Here is a 12,934-nt window from a genome sequence, read left to right on the forward strand (position 1 = left end):
TAATAAACATCCTGAGCACTATTTCTGCTTTTTCTCTTCAAGTCCTTCAACATTACCACAACGTTTCTGGAAACTACTGAAACTGAAGTTGTTGGGAATACCATTTTCTTAAGTGACAACAGTGTCCTCTTGACAGTCAGCAGTAGTATAATAAGAGCTTTGGTGATGACTGGAGCATCTAGGAATTAAAACATGATGACTCAAGAATATTGGCTACTTTTTCCACTCTATATCAAAGTTTTACCGAGACAACATAATTAAAGAAATTTTTTAGCAAAGCTGGAAACAAACTATCAACTCAAAAAAAAAAAAAAAAAATCCTTCTTTTCAGTTGCTCATCCCCTGTTCTCTTATGTCTTGCAAACTAACCCTTTTTAGGCACCAAAAAAAGGGGCTATTTCACACTGCTAATACTGCTTCTATGTGATAATGGTAGCAATGCTTGGAATCCTAATGGCACACAAGCAGTTATTACCATGAGTATTACAACTATCACGTAATTTAATGGTACCCCAGTGGCAAAAAAAAAGGAGATGCAATCAACATGCTCACAGTGCCAGCAATCCATGTATACTATCTAGCACTCCCAAGGATTCAGCACTTGCTGGAGCAACAGTACAATGGGGGCAAGCCTTTGCTTCAGGGCATTTGCAAAATCACAGAAAGGCTGCAGAGTACAGAGGACCTGAGCTTTTTGGAGGAGAGGTGAAGAGGAGACTAGACCAGAGACTTTAAACGTTCTTCTCCACCTTAAGCAAAATGTTATTACAAGAAAGAAGCCTATGCCTCAACAGCTCAACTTTAAACCTGAAAGCTATAAATAACTCCTTTACTGCTTATAATCCCAACAGTCATCCCATCAGACTGTTCGTACCACAAAAGACAACTTAGGATCTAAGGTTTTCCTTTTGAGCCACAAGTAACAGCCACCAAGTCCTATGTAACAGTATGTTTATCAAACTCAGCAGTAGTAACTAAATTAAAACTGATAAGGTCGTAAGCAGGCATGTGCACAGGAAAGGGGGAAGGGTGCTTTATCCACTGGCACATTTAAATGGCAGCTTCAGCAGTTTGAAGAGATAAAGACAGCACTACTAAAAATCATTCAAATGCATCACAGAATTGGAAGATACTGTACATTTCAAACTCTTTAGTTCTTACTATCTTCCTCTATTATAGGAAGATAGCTAAAGTATCCTTTTATTAATCTATCCTTTTGTTTTGTTACCTTTTACGGTAAGAGCTACATTGTTAGGAACTTCACACCAGTGCTGCAATACTGCCGCTCCTTCAGCAGCTGGGACACTCAAGATACCCGTACGCTGCAGCTCTGGATCTCAGCGCTACTCCTGGTAATGTAACACAGCTTTGCGTAGACCTTTATAGCCAGACGGAGCCAAGACAGAGCCAGGAGGAAGGCCGAGGGGAGATAGAGAATTAAGTTTAAATCGCACCTTGCTTTTTTTTTTTTTTTTTTTTACTTCTCCCTTTGCTAGTTTACACCTAAAGCTTTTCATATGAATGTTCTACATTTATTACATTTCTAATAATTAATAACTGATGTTTTTGTTCTACACAAAACATTCTGACTTCCTACTAACATGATTATATACGCAGAGAAGTCCAATATCTTAACACTACTACTGTCAAAGAAAAGAAATACTGAGTTAAGGAAATCATTCTAAACTATAATTGCAAACACCAACTTTCAACATAACTAGCTGCCAAGTTCAGCCTCATCAATATTTATAGCTTGCCATCAGTCTGAATTGTACTTTTCAGCTATTCAGGCACCTAAGAAAAGAACAGGAATTTTCAAAAATCTGCTTTAAATTCAAACAATATTTTTTCAATCTTCTTAAAAGAAACAAGACAATACACTCATTTTTTAATGACCAGATTACTTCTTTATTTATTTTAACATAAAATGAAAGTTATTAACAATACAATCCTAGTCTTCAACACTACAATCTCTGATAAACATGCTCAGTTAGAACTACCAACTGTAGAACTACTTGCAAGAAGAGGTCTGGACCTGCTTAAGTATGGGTGATGTCAGGGCCGTAAATCTTCAGTCTTTGGGGCTTGGCACAAAACAGTTCCTCAACATTCACAATCATACTTTTCTCTGAAAGTGGCATTTAAAAGACAAGTAGCCAATCTTTAGCATTTCCACCAAAAATATACAAGCCTGCTTTTAGGCTACCAATTTGCAATAAACACATGACAACTGATTTTCAGAGTTAAGCTCTCCCACTGTATCTAAAAAGCTAACTCTAAGGTTTTGGATACACTTCCATATGTTAATTCAACCTGAAAATGTAGTAATTGAAAATCTGAGTCATCTTTTGAGTTAAAACTTCATACAACTACAGTTACTTTTAGTTTAGTTACATACTCAGCTGAAGCGGGGGCAAGGTTAGCTAGTATACAGTATGCATACACAAGGCAGTACCAGTTTATCTAGTTATCTAAACTGGTGAAAGTAACATTATTCAGCATTGGATAAGTACAGGGTTAGAGCTAAAGACAGAACAGACCGATTATGTCACTATATTCTTGCCCTGAGGCCACCACTATGCTACGCTGTCAGAAGTGTTTTTCATTGCTTATTAGCCAATGTTGAAAGTATTTGATCCATCGGGACTACTACGTTTTTTCCTCCTGAGACACTTCTCCCCAAGCTGATTTACTTTTCAATCCACAGGAAGTCTTTCATAATCTGAATCCATTTTCTGCACTATACGAATTGCCAAAGACAAGGAAAAGAAAGTTGGCCTTTGAATATGAAAGAACTGGAGGAGTTAATTACCAACAAAAGAGAATATTATCAGCCAGTTTTAGTTGTTTCTCTGCCTACTGTAAAAATTAAGGAGGCCAAGCAAAGAAAGTTATAGGCAGCTAATTTACTGCAACTACATAGTTTACAAAGTGAGTGAAAAAGTCTTGCTATGCAGCAAAAAACCATTTTCTCCCCTTTCTACTGTTCAGCAGAGTGCCATCAGAAACATAAAGGTAACAGAAACATTGAAAAACTCAAATTTGCATGTTCTTCATACTGTCACCACACAAGTCATAGAAAACAGATGAGCAGATCTTGAAGCATCCGAATATTTATCTAAGCAAAAAGCACAGCTATATTATTATATATAAATACATCAATTTAACCTTTATTAACTCATTTTGTCTTGAAGGGCTAGAAAATGCATGAGCTGTGCCTGCAGAAAATCACCACAAAAGAGACATTAATATGAGGGGCAGAGGAATACCAGTATAAAGACAGTATCCATCTTTTCAAACTTCCCAGTGGAGAACATTCTCCAAAATACTAAATATTGGTGGTGGTTGTTTGTTTTTTTTTGTTTTTTTTTTTTTTTTGCAATGTCTATGAAAAACTTTGTATCTTGATGAACAGTCCCAAACAAGCACTGTGGCTTGATTCTTCTCATTCTTGTTCTCATCAAAAAAAGAATCATCTTCATTTTGAATTGCAAAAATAGACATTTGGTACAATGCAATTAAAATCCAGCAAGGCAGAATCTGAGCTATTTGACAAACAGAAAAAGTTACAAAGCTTATTTGAAACAAATTCTTCTCAGAACTCAAATGCATACGGAAGGATATGAATTTAAATTACAATGGCTGTAATAGTAAAACTTCCTGTAAGGACAAACATTTGTGCCAAAGTGCTCTTTTTTTAGCTTCTTACTTAGAAGCAGGTTAAGCTGAACTTAAAAAAAAAAAGAAAAAAAAAGAGAAAAAGAAAAAAAAAAAGGCAGCAGAACAAAAAACCCAAACAAACCTCAGCCATTTAAAAGTGTTTCACTGGTTTAGTAAAGAAAGTGAATGTACAGGCAATTTAGCCTTCTACGAAATCTGACTTCTGGAAAAACTTTTAAATCACAAAGTTATACTACTGATGTATAAAAAAAGCAGATTCTACTGTTTTCTGTAGTAAGAAAACAAAATGTACTCTAACGCATTTCAATTGTCCTCAGAAAGAGTCATCAGATTATTTCTAAAGATCCAAAAAGAGGACCAGGAGAAAAGTAAAATGTTTTCAAACATAGAAGTGAAGAGCTGGACAACCTGTGTGTCTTCAGCCACACACAGCCCATAAGACATTCAAGTTTATAATTAGATCATCTGACACAGGACTGCTAGGCACTTTGTGCTTCTCGGCTGTAAGCAGCAGCAAGACAAGAGGTCCTACTCCTATTCACATCGGTGGATCACCATAGAATCAAAGCATGTTTAGTCCACAGAAGATCGCTGAGTCCCTGGCGAGTTCCTTTATCTCCTTGATGTGAACTGCCTTCCTACCACACGCCTGCTACAGCCATAAGACTTTTGCAGAGATGACACAGGGCCAGAGAAGTCGGTAACAACTGCCTTAGAGCAGCCCAGACATTTCTCAGTTTTGATCATGTGCAGACTTAATAGATCAGTCCTAAAAGAAAAACGCTGACATACAGCTTTCAAAACATTTAGCTTCTTGATTTAAAAATCATACTTCCAATTTAACTTGTGAAACCTCTCACGAAGTGTACTTTTGCCATATGAAGAACACAGTAGAGAACTGCAAGGCACAACCAATATTTGCTGTGAGAAAGAGACTCCAGTAGGGAAAAATCCTGCAACCCTAGGATACAAGATGATCAGAAGAACAGGAAGAAGCCTTTTCCACTAGCAAAATATAGGCTAGAATCTGAAAATCTCTAAACTTAACAGAAGAAAGATAATAGTGTCCATAAAAACCATGTTCTTTGTAGACTGCTACCACATCAAATGGCATAAAGAATAAATTTCTCCTAATACAGAACAGACCAGTACCCCCCAAAAAATTGAATACACTACTGAAAACCCCTTTGTCAGGTTGTTGTTCACTACAGGGCTTTTTATAATGCTGGCAAGAGCTAGGATGAAATTATAAAAACTAAAACATAAGTAAAAACATCAATGACTTTTCCTCCGCAACTCATTTAGATGGCTTAGAGGGCTTCCCCTCACACAGGCAACACGATATTACAGTATCACCTTTTGCCTAATCCTCTGTCAGTCTATCTAAAATTATCAACTCTCAGTTTTGCAACTTTGCTTCTTATCCTTTCATCCCCTAATTAGCTTTTCAGCCTTCAATCTTCTGCGTGACAGGGGCAAAATATACTGACTACCAGTTTATACTTTACACATTTTTTCTGACCAGTGTCCTGTATCATGCAGCATAACATATGCCTTCCAGCACCTCCTATTTCTCCTGACAAGAAGTATGTTTCTCCACAGATCTAAAAGCTAAGCTGGGTAAATGCTACTTTCAGATCCATTTTTTCCTTCTTAGATACCTAAAAAATTTTAAGCAGTGCAAGTCTCAGACAACATCAGTTTTCGTCCCAGAATTTTTCACAGAGGAACTATTGTGTTTTTTCTAATCCACAGACATTAAATCAGGAAATACATGCAAGATATCTGATTTCAGAACTACTAAAGCTGGCAAAGCCTAGAAATGCAATCCGTACTGACTAGCTGAAACTAGAAAAGGTCATCTCCATAGCTTACTACATGGTAAACACGAAGAACATCCAAACTCCGACCACAAGCCTTACACTGGTGAAAACTTAAAAACCTCAGAACATTTCCCTACAACATGATGCAAACCATAAAAAGTGCAAAACCACCCTCTCCTTTTGCCGCTATAAGGCAGCAAAGGAAAAAAATTATTTAACATGCTCACTGCCTACTGCTCTAACAGAGAAAAATAAACTAAACACACCAAGTCTTTGCAGCAAAGCTGCTTACTTCCCTGAAGGAATGAAAAATAAGCACAATGCAAAGAAGGTATGAACAGTAAAGCAGAGAAATGTAAGAAAGCAGGAGAGTTCTCCTATCTGCCGAAAGCAACAAGGAACAGCAATCAGAATATCCACATTACTATTACCCTTGGCACCTCACAAGCACAAATACCGACAGGCAACTACTTGTCTGACAGTGACAGCTGCCTCAAGTACCAAAAAATGTCCCTATTTTTATTAGCAGATAGTAGCAGAAAGTTTACTTCAGATTCACAAGAAATTAAAACCAATTTTTCAGTCCGTATTCCACACATTGTTTGCTGAAAGAACAAGCAAACATAGCATATATATTTTGTCTGAAAAGGGAGAAAGACATTAAATGTTAACCTAAGGAAGACTATCTGCAAGAATTCATGTCTTATTCTACCACATCTAGTCAAGCACTTAGAAATACGTTACCAACTGCTCAACATCTCTGTTCTAAATTGTTATTAGAACATGACATTAGATTGACATCTTCTTGCTATTCTTTGCCCAAGATAGTATAACATTTCACAAGTAAAATTTCTGAAATTGCAACAAATGCATCATTAAAAGCAAGTCCAGAGATAATTCAGGCCAACATATTTTTATAAGCACCGAGACAACAAAAATCTTGTAAGCTAAAAGAAAATCACTGGTATATATTTGCTAATATGAGGCACTTCCCCCTTCTCTACATGCTAAATATACTTAATTAGTCCTATGAAAGCAAACAACCCCAGTTCTTCACAATGACACATTTACTGATCCAGAAATTACACACAGAAAAAGGCTGAGTGAAAAATAAAATCTAATAATAAGGAGCTGAATAGCTGTACGCTGTGAGATACACTGTAAGTAGAGGTATTGCAGCATTTGTAAATCTTCAGTATAGACAGAATTCGTGAATCTAATAGCAGCACTAGAGAGCAATTACTGCGGAAAGCCATTGCAAAGAAGCTGGAAAATGACTGTTCATTGTTATTATTACTATTATTGCACAAACCAGAAAATATCTATATATAAAAAGACATTCTAAGAAAATAAACACGATAATGGCAGTAAGTGACTATGACAAGAGACTTTGCATCCAGGCATTCTGCAGAAAATGGAGAATGAAGTAACTGAACCATTAAGTGGACTACTAATAAACTCATTCAAGTCAATAACTAAGCTCCTTATACTTCTTCTATGATCTCCAGTTCATACTGCTTAATTGTAAATCCAATCTCTGTGAGCAGAAATACACCAGTTTTACTGGTTGGGGGGGAAACCACTCAAAAATATACAAGAACAAACACATTAGAACATATTTTCAAATTGCTTATTCTGTAGTCCAATTCTTTCTGTCATTCTGGATGCAGCTATTCATCCCATTGCTCTAGACAGATATCTCTATATATGATGTATATTATGCATTTCTTCTGCAAAACATGTCTATTTCTAGTTTCCTACTTTCTATGACAGGAGGCAGATCTAAGGTAAAACACACTACCTCAGAACTATGAAAAATTCTCTCCTGAAGTTCTCTCCCCTTCAAATCATCCTCCAACTTCAAGTTTTAATGATCAAACACACATCACCAAGCAAAGCCATAACATACGTCCTACCTAAATGTTTTACTGGACTATTCAGACACACAAACTTGGGTAAATGAAGCTTTTTTTTTTTTTGTGATTCACAGTTTCAAGATTTTTATTTCCAAACATTTGAGGTAATCATTTAAATGAAGGATTAGATTTCCAGCTAAATTAGCAGCTATACAGCTGCTAGACTGTCTAACAAAGACACAATGACTGTTTTATGAAGTTTTGGGGTTTTTTCCAGGACTTCCACATTACACAAGTGATTCCCTTTATTAGCATCCAAGTAACAACATTATGAGAAAACAGAAACCAAGACCAAGCTCACTAATGAAGGATGCCCATTAGAATTTTATCAATTTCCACTGAAACTTCTGAGCTAATTCTCTACGTTTGTATTGTTTTACATAAAAATGCATACTCATTAAATCTATACTCATTTACACACAGTATAGCTTACCAAGATGAAAGGAAAAGGTGTTGTGATAGCCTCACCTAGTTAACACACAGAAAGATGTGCCTACACCTTGTTGCTCCTAGAACTTCACAGCAGAAAAGCTAACACACACTGTGAGCTCTGTTCCCCCTTCCTCAGCCCTAAGTTTTTGCAGGAGTGATTTCTTCCCTGCAGAATTGATTAGTTTTACCTGCAGGTTAGTTAAACACAGTTGAAAAGTCACCTTTAACAAACCACTCCTTGAGATACACCTACATGGCTGTCCTGGCACTAACTATGGATAACATAATAAAACTTGACCTTATCCTTAAATTCAAGATCCCAGCTAATGCAGCAGATGAAAGCATAGACCACCCAACTTCTCACTAGCCGCACGTGCCATCAGAGAGAGCCACCATGGGAGATGAGGGAACTGTTGAAGAACTTCAGCGCAGGCAAACTACAAAGTTAGCTGAATTTGTGTGCAGATTTAATAACCCCACAAATCTAAGGTATTACCTCTGCAACGCTACTAATAGAAACTAAAACCCAACTCATCTGGGTAGCAGTATTACTGAAAAATACTAAGTGAACCAGACTTTTCAAAGAAGGACCAATACAAACTCCAAAGATCTACCTACCTCTTTCTCAGGAAGATTCAGAGTTTTTGAAGGGGCTGAAAACACAACACTGAAATCTAAGAAATCATGATTAAATGTAATATTATGGATTGCAAAAAAAAGTTAACTTTATGGAGATATCTCAACAAATATTCTTAATGTTAGTGAAATGTTAAACAGGAGAAAACGAAGTACCGTTTACAGTAGCCAGCACGTCTGTTTTGGCTAGGAAAACACTTCGTTGAAACTTGGTTTTATTCAACAAGCCTCAGTTGTACCCTGTAGTAAACACTCCTACATGCATTTTCACGCAGCAAGATTTGAGCTTGAGAGATACCATGCTACAAGCAGCGTTACCCACAACCGGTGAACTGTCTCCAGAAACAAACACTCGCTCATTTTGCTACAAACAGCTGGGGAAACTTTTTTCTTCTATCCCCTTGCCTAGGACACACCTCTGAGCCTGGTCACTCCTCCCTCCCACCCCCATACGCGCATTTTAACTAGCATCATGTTCAACATATCCAGCACTGTTTGTAGCGGCATCAACGTAACCTCAACATTGTCCCCACGCCACACCAAAGCACTTTTCAACCCCAGCCGCAAAAAGGCTCCTCGGAGCCCTTCCGCCGTTGTACGCTTTGCCGGCCTGGGCGAGCTGTCGTACGGGCGGCTCTTCCCGGGGCTCGGCAGCCAGCCGAGCGCACGGCGCTGCGCACCACGGCTTCGGGGAGCGGCCTTAGGGTCGCACGGGCGTCCCGACGGGGCCCTATCGGGAAAACCGGAGGGGGAAGCGGACGGGGGACACCTTCGGCAGCGGGGAGGGGGCGGTGCGAGCCCGGCTCTGCCCCGGGACAAGCGCTCGCCGCGGTGGAGATGGCGGGTGAGCAGCAACAGCAGCAGCCCCGGCGTCGCTGGGGTAGCGCCCTTGAGCCGCCGCTCGGGGCCCCTCCCGCCCCCCCCATAGCACTGCAGCTCGGGGGGTGGGATGGGGGCGTGCGCGCTCGGCGCCAAAGGCCCCCTTAGAGGCGGCGGGAGGGTCCTGAGGGCGGGAAGGGCGCTGAGGGAGAGAAGGAAGAAAACAGGGACGGAGTGAGGCTCGCGGCCCGCTCGGGGGCAGAGGGAGGGGGAATGGGGGGAGCCTGTCCCGAACTTACCGCTGAGGCGCCGCCGCGGTACGCTTGAGCCCCCTTCTTCTCAGTGCCGTGGCGGCCCGGCCCGCCTGCCCGGGAAACACGAACCCGGGAAACAAGCACGAAGAAGCAGCGTGAAGCGCCCTCCCCTCCCCCCTCCCGAAACACACAGGGGGGGAGGAAGGGAAAAAAAAAAAAAAAAAAAAAAAAAGAAAAAAAAACTAAAAGAAAAAAAAAAAACTTTCCTCGCCGCCGTCTCCCTCCCCCGAGCAGCACGAACCCAAACACACCGAGACACGCCCCCGCACCGCCCCTCGCGCCGCCCATTGGACGGCGCCCCCCCGACCCCCGCGCTGATTGGCTTCCCAACCTGCTCGTCTTCGCCCTCCGCTCCCCTTTCCGCCCCCTACACGCTGCCCATTGGGAAGAGCCGCCGGGATCTCTCCGCCCATTAGCCGCGGCCCACGTCAATCACAGCGGAGCACCCGCCTGCCGGCGCTTCTGATTGGGCTGTGGCGTCACTACACCCTCACCGATTGGCTGCACTTGGTGACTGTCATCGGTTGACCTTGCCCCCTTCACAACCCTCACCGCCTCGCACCCCTTCTTCCTTTCTGCCAGTCGGCTGCGAGATTTGCCCCTTAAATGGGGCACCCGCTCGCCCGCCCCTATTTGCCCCGCCCTTCCGCTTTACGGATTGGGCTGCGGGTTGCACCCTCGGAAGCCATTGGACAGGGGATGTGCCCGTTACACCGCAACAGCTCCAAGACCCGCCCACCGAGCGGCTCTCCTTGAGGCCCTCCTCAGCCGCGGCGGGAGGGGAGGCTACGTCAGTGTGTCAACTTCATTAGACGGCCCCAAGGGCGGAGCTCTGCGATAGGCACTCTGGATAACGAGGACGGCCGCGGCTATCGCCGCTCAACGGCGCCAGGCACCGCCGCAGCGGAACTGCAACAACGCCACATTCCCGACCGTCCCCAACGACGTTTTCCCATTGCTCCCCCCTTCCCTTCACTGGCACGCCTGCCCTGAAGGAACTATTGGACAGGGGAGGTGTCAGTCATGCGGCTGGCGAGGCCATTGGCAGGAGGCGGCCGCCTCCACAGCCAACTGGCAACCGCCCCCGGTGTCACCCGCTGGATGACACAGCTAATCGTAGGCGGAGGGGAGGAGGGATGGCCGCGCGGGGGAGGAGAAGGAGGTGGTGCCTTTGGCTGGTTTCACTGTCAATCTGCCTGTAACGCGACGGCGAGGCGGGGCCACACTGCGTGCCCGCCGGGCCCCACGTGGCCCGTGCAGTTGCGCACGTGAGGGGGGCCCGCGAGGCGCCGCAGCGGCCGTTAGAGGGTGACGGGAAGGCGGAGGTGGGGGGGGAGCTCTGTGTCAAAACGCACGATGGTGGCGGCGGGGTTCGACCACTCGCTTTGCTGTGTGAGGCGCCGTCTGTGTCCCCACAGGGACGTGCGGGAACGCAGCGATGTGGAGGCTGATGGTTCACGTCCTGCTGGCCTTCATAGGATGGTTTGGGTTGGAAGGGACCTTCAAAAATCATGCAGTACAACCCTTCTGCAATGAGCAGAGACATCTGAAAAAGCGAGTTTATAACTAGACCGGATTGCCCAGAACCACATCCAGCCTGGCCTTGAATGTCTCCAGGGATGGGGCACCCACCACCTCTTTGGGCAGCCTGTGCCAGTGTTTTACCACTGTAAAAGATTTATTCCTCACATCCATACTGAATCTCCTTCTAGTTTAAAACCATCACCCCATATCCTATTGCAACAAGCCCTGGGAAATAGTCCTCCATCTTTCTCGCAGCCGCTTTGGATTACTGAAAGGCTGCAATCCCTACTCCCTCAGGGCTTTGCCATTCGCTGAGCAGGGTGGTCCCCGGGGCCCCAGGGCGGCCTAGGGGTAGCCGGTGATCCAGGCTGTGCTGATTACCCAGCCAACAAGGGCTTTATAAGTCCTGGGTGGAGTCTGGGGTTCATTAGGGCTGAGAGGAGCTTAGCTGTCAGCTCCCACGATGCGGTGTTTTGTCCTTCATGCTCTCACAGCCAGCTGTGTTTTCCTTTGGAATAAGGGATAATGCTTTGTAGGCTGTGGTGCTCCAGGTAGTTTGGTCTAGAATATCTACAGTCTCTTTGTTGTGCAGGCTCTCTGGGCTGAAAATGACTTAAAATTTTCAGATGGAAGCTGTGAGTTTTGCAGTGACTACAGTATCATTCATAAACATAACTGTTAAAAATAAACACTGATCGTCAGTTTCTATGGAGTGGGCAGAGCCAGAAACAGGGCTGCAGGGATGTGCCAGTGGGAGGCTGAGGCGGGGGCTGGTCTGGGAACACTTACCTGGGAATCATAGAATAGTTTAGGTTGGAAGGCCATCTAGTCCAACCCCCTGCAATGAGCAAGGACATCATCAACTAGATAAGGTTGCCCAGAGGCACATCCAGCCTGGCATTGAATGTCTCTAGGAATGGCACATCTACCACCTCTCTGGTCAACCTGTGCCTGTATTTTACCACCCTTGCTGTAAAGAGGTATATTGGGAGGTGATGTGAAGCCAGGGGTGAGGTGCAGAAGTGTTAGCCTGGGGCTGGAAGGGCCTGGAGAGCAGGCGTGGGACAGAGCTGCCGGATCTCAGAAAGGGAAGAAAATGGAAGATGCAGAAATGGAAGATGTATAAGCAGGACCCACATGGGACAAAGAGTTTAGTATTGGCAGAGCAGAAGAGCATGGCCAGAGGAGCTTGGAAGTCTGAAACAGGGAGCGAAAGCACCAAGAGGAATACATGGAATAACAGAAGTATGTGGAGGTTAAACTAGGAGGAGAGAGAGGGTACCCTTGCTGTACCAAATTTTATGCTTATTCTCCTTATTCTTCGGTATTTTTGAAGACTTCTGTTATCTTAATGGCTGTCACTTCCTGACCTTATCCGGGGCTGCATGCCAGTGCCATGTTTTCCTTTGATCTCCTCCGGAGAATCCTGTTAGAACCCGATCAGCAGAATAGCAGGGCAGCTGAAAATACTGTTTGGTGCCAAAGAGAGAACTGTAGAGATATGATGTGCCTGTCACATTGGTGAACAGGTCTATGGGTGTTCAGTGAAAACACAGTCTGCCTTGGAAGAGCCATAGAGCTCTTCACAGGTTAGTCATCACCAGGAGGGACAGCTGCCAGCACAGCCAAACAATATGTATTGCTGGCAGGGACAGCAGGCAAGATCCACGTGAACCCAGGCTATGCAAGTCAGTAAAGAGCAGTGAATCGTTTGATGGCTTCCCCATTCAGCAATAGTAATTGATTTTTGCATTGATTGGTGGGGGAAAGAACCCTCTTAATATGAATA

The 12,934-nt window shown here is 43.5% G+C and overlaps 1 protein-coding gene across 17 annotated transcripts in view; it reads right to left on the reverse strand.

The window, feature by feature from the left end:
- Window positions 1-10,179, reverse strand: part of TNRC6B (trinucleotide repeat containing adaptor 6B) — a 149,636-nt gene extending 139,457 nt beyond the window's left edge. For 6 of the 17 annotated variants that reach the window (XM_080639166.1, XM_080639183.1, XM_080639173.1 and 3 more), the window contains exon 1: window positions 9,607-9,672. Coding sequence is in view for 9 of the 17 variants with exons in the window: in XM_080639162.1 (XP_080495288.1) it covers window positions 9,953-10,034 (82 nt within the window). In the remaining 8 variants the exon portion in view is untranslated. Of the gene's footprint in view, window positions 1-9,606; window positions 9,673-9,952; window positions 10,095-10,115 lie in introns of those variants that run through there. The other 11 variants (XM_080639170.1, XM_080639174.1, XM_080639178.1 and 8 more) reach the window with 5 other exon arrangements.
- Window positions 10,180-12,934: the final 2,755 nt, after the last annotated feature.

This window comes from Psittacula echo (assembly GCF_963264785.1).
Source record: "Psittacula echo genome assembly, chromosome: 1".
Classification (NCBI taxonomy): domain Eukaryota; kingdom Metazoa; phylum Chordata; class Aves; order Psittaciformes; family Psittacidae; genus Psittacula; species Psittacula echo.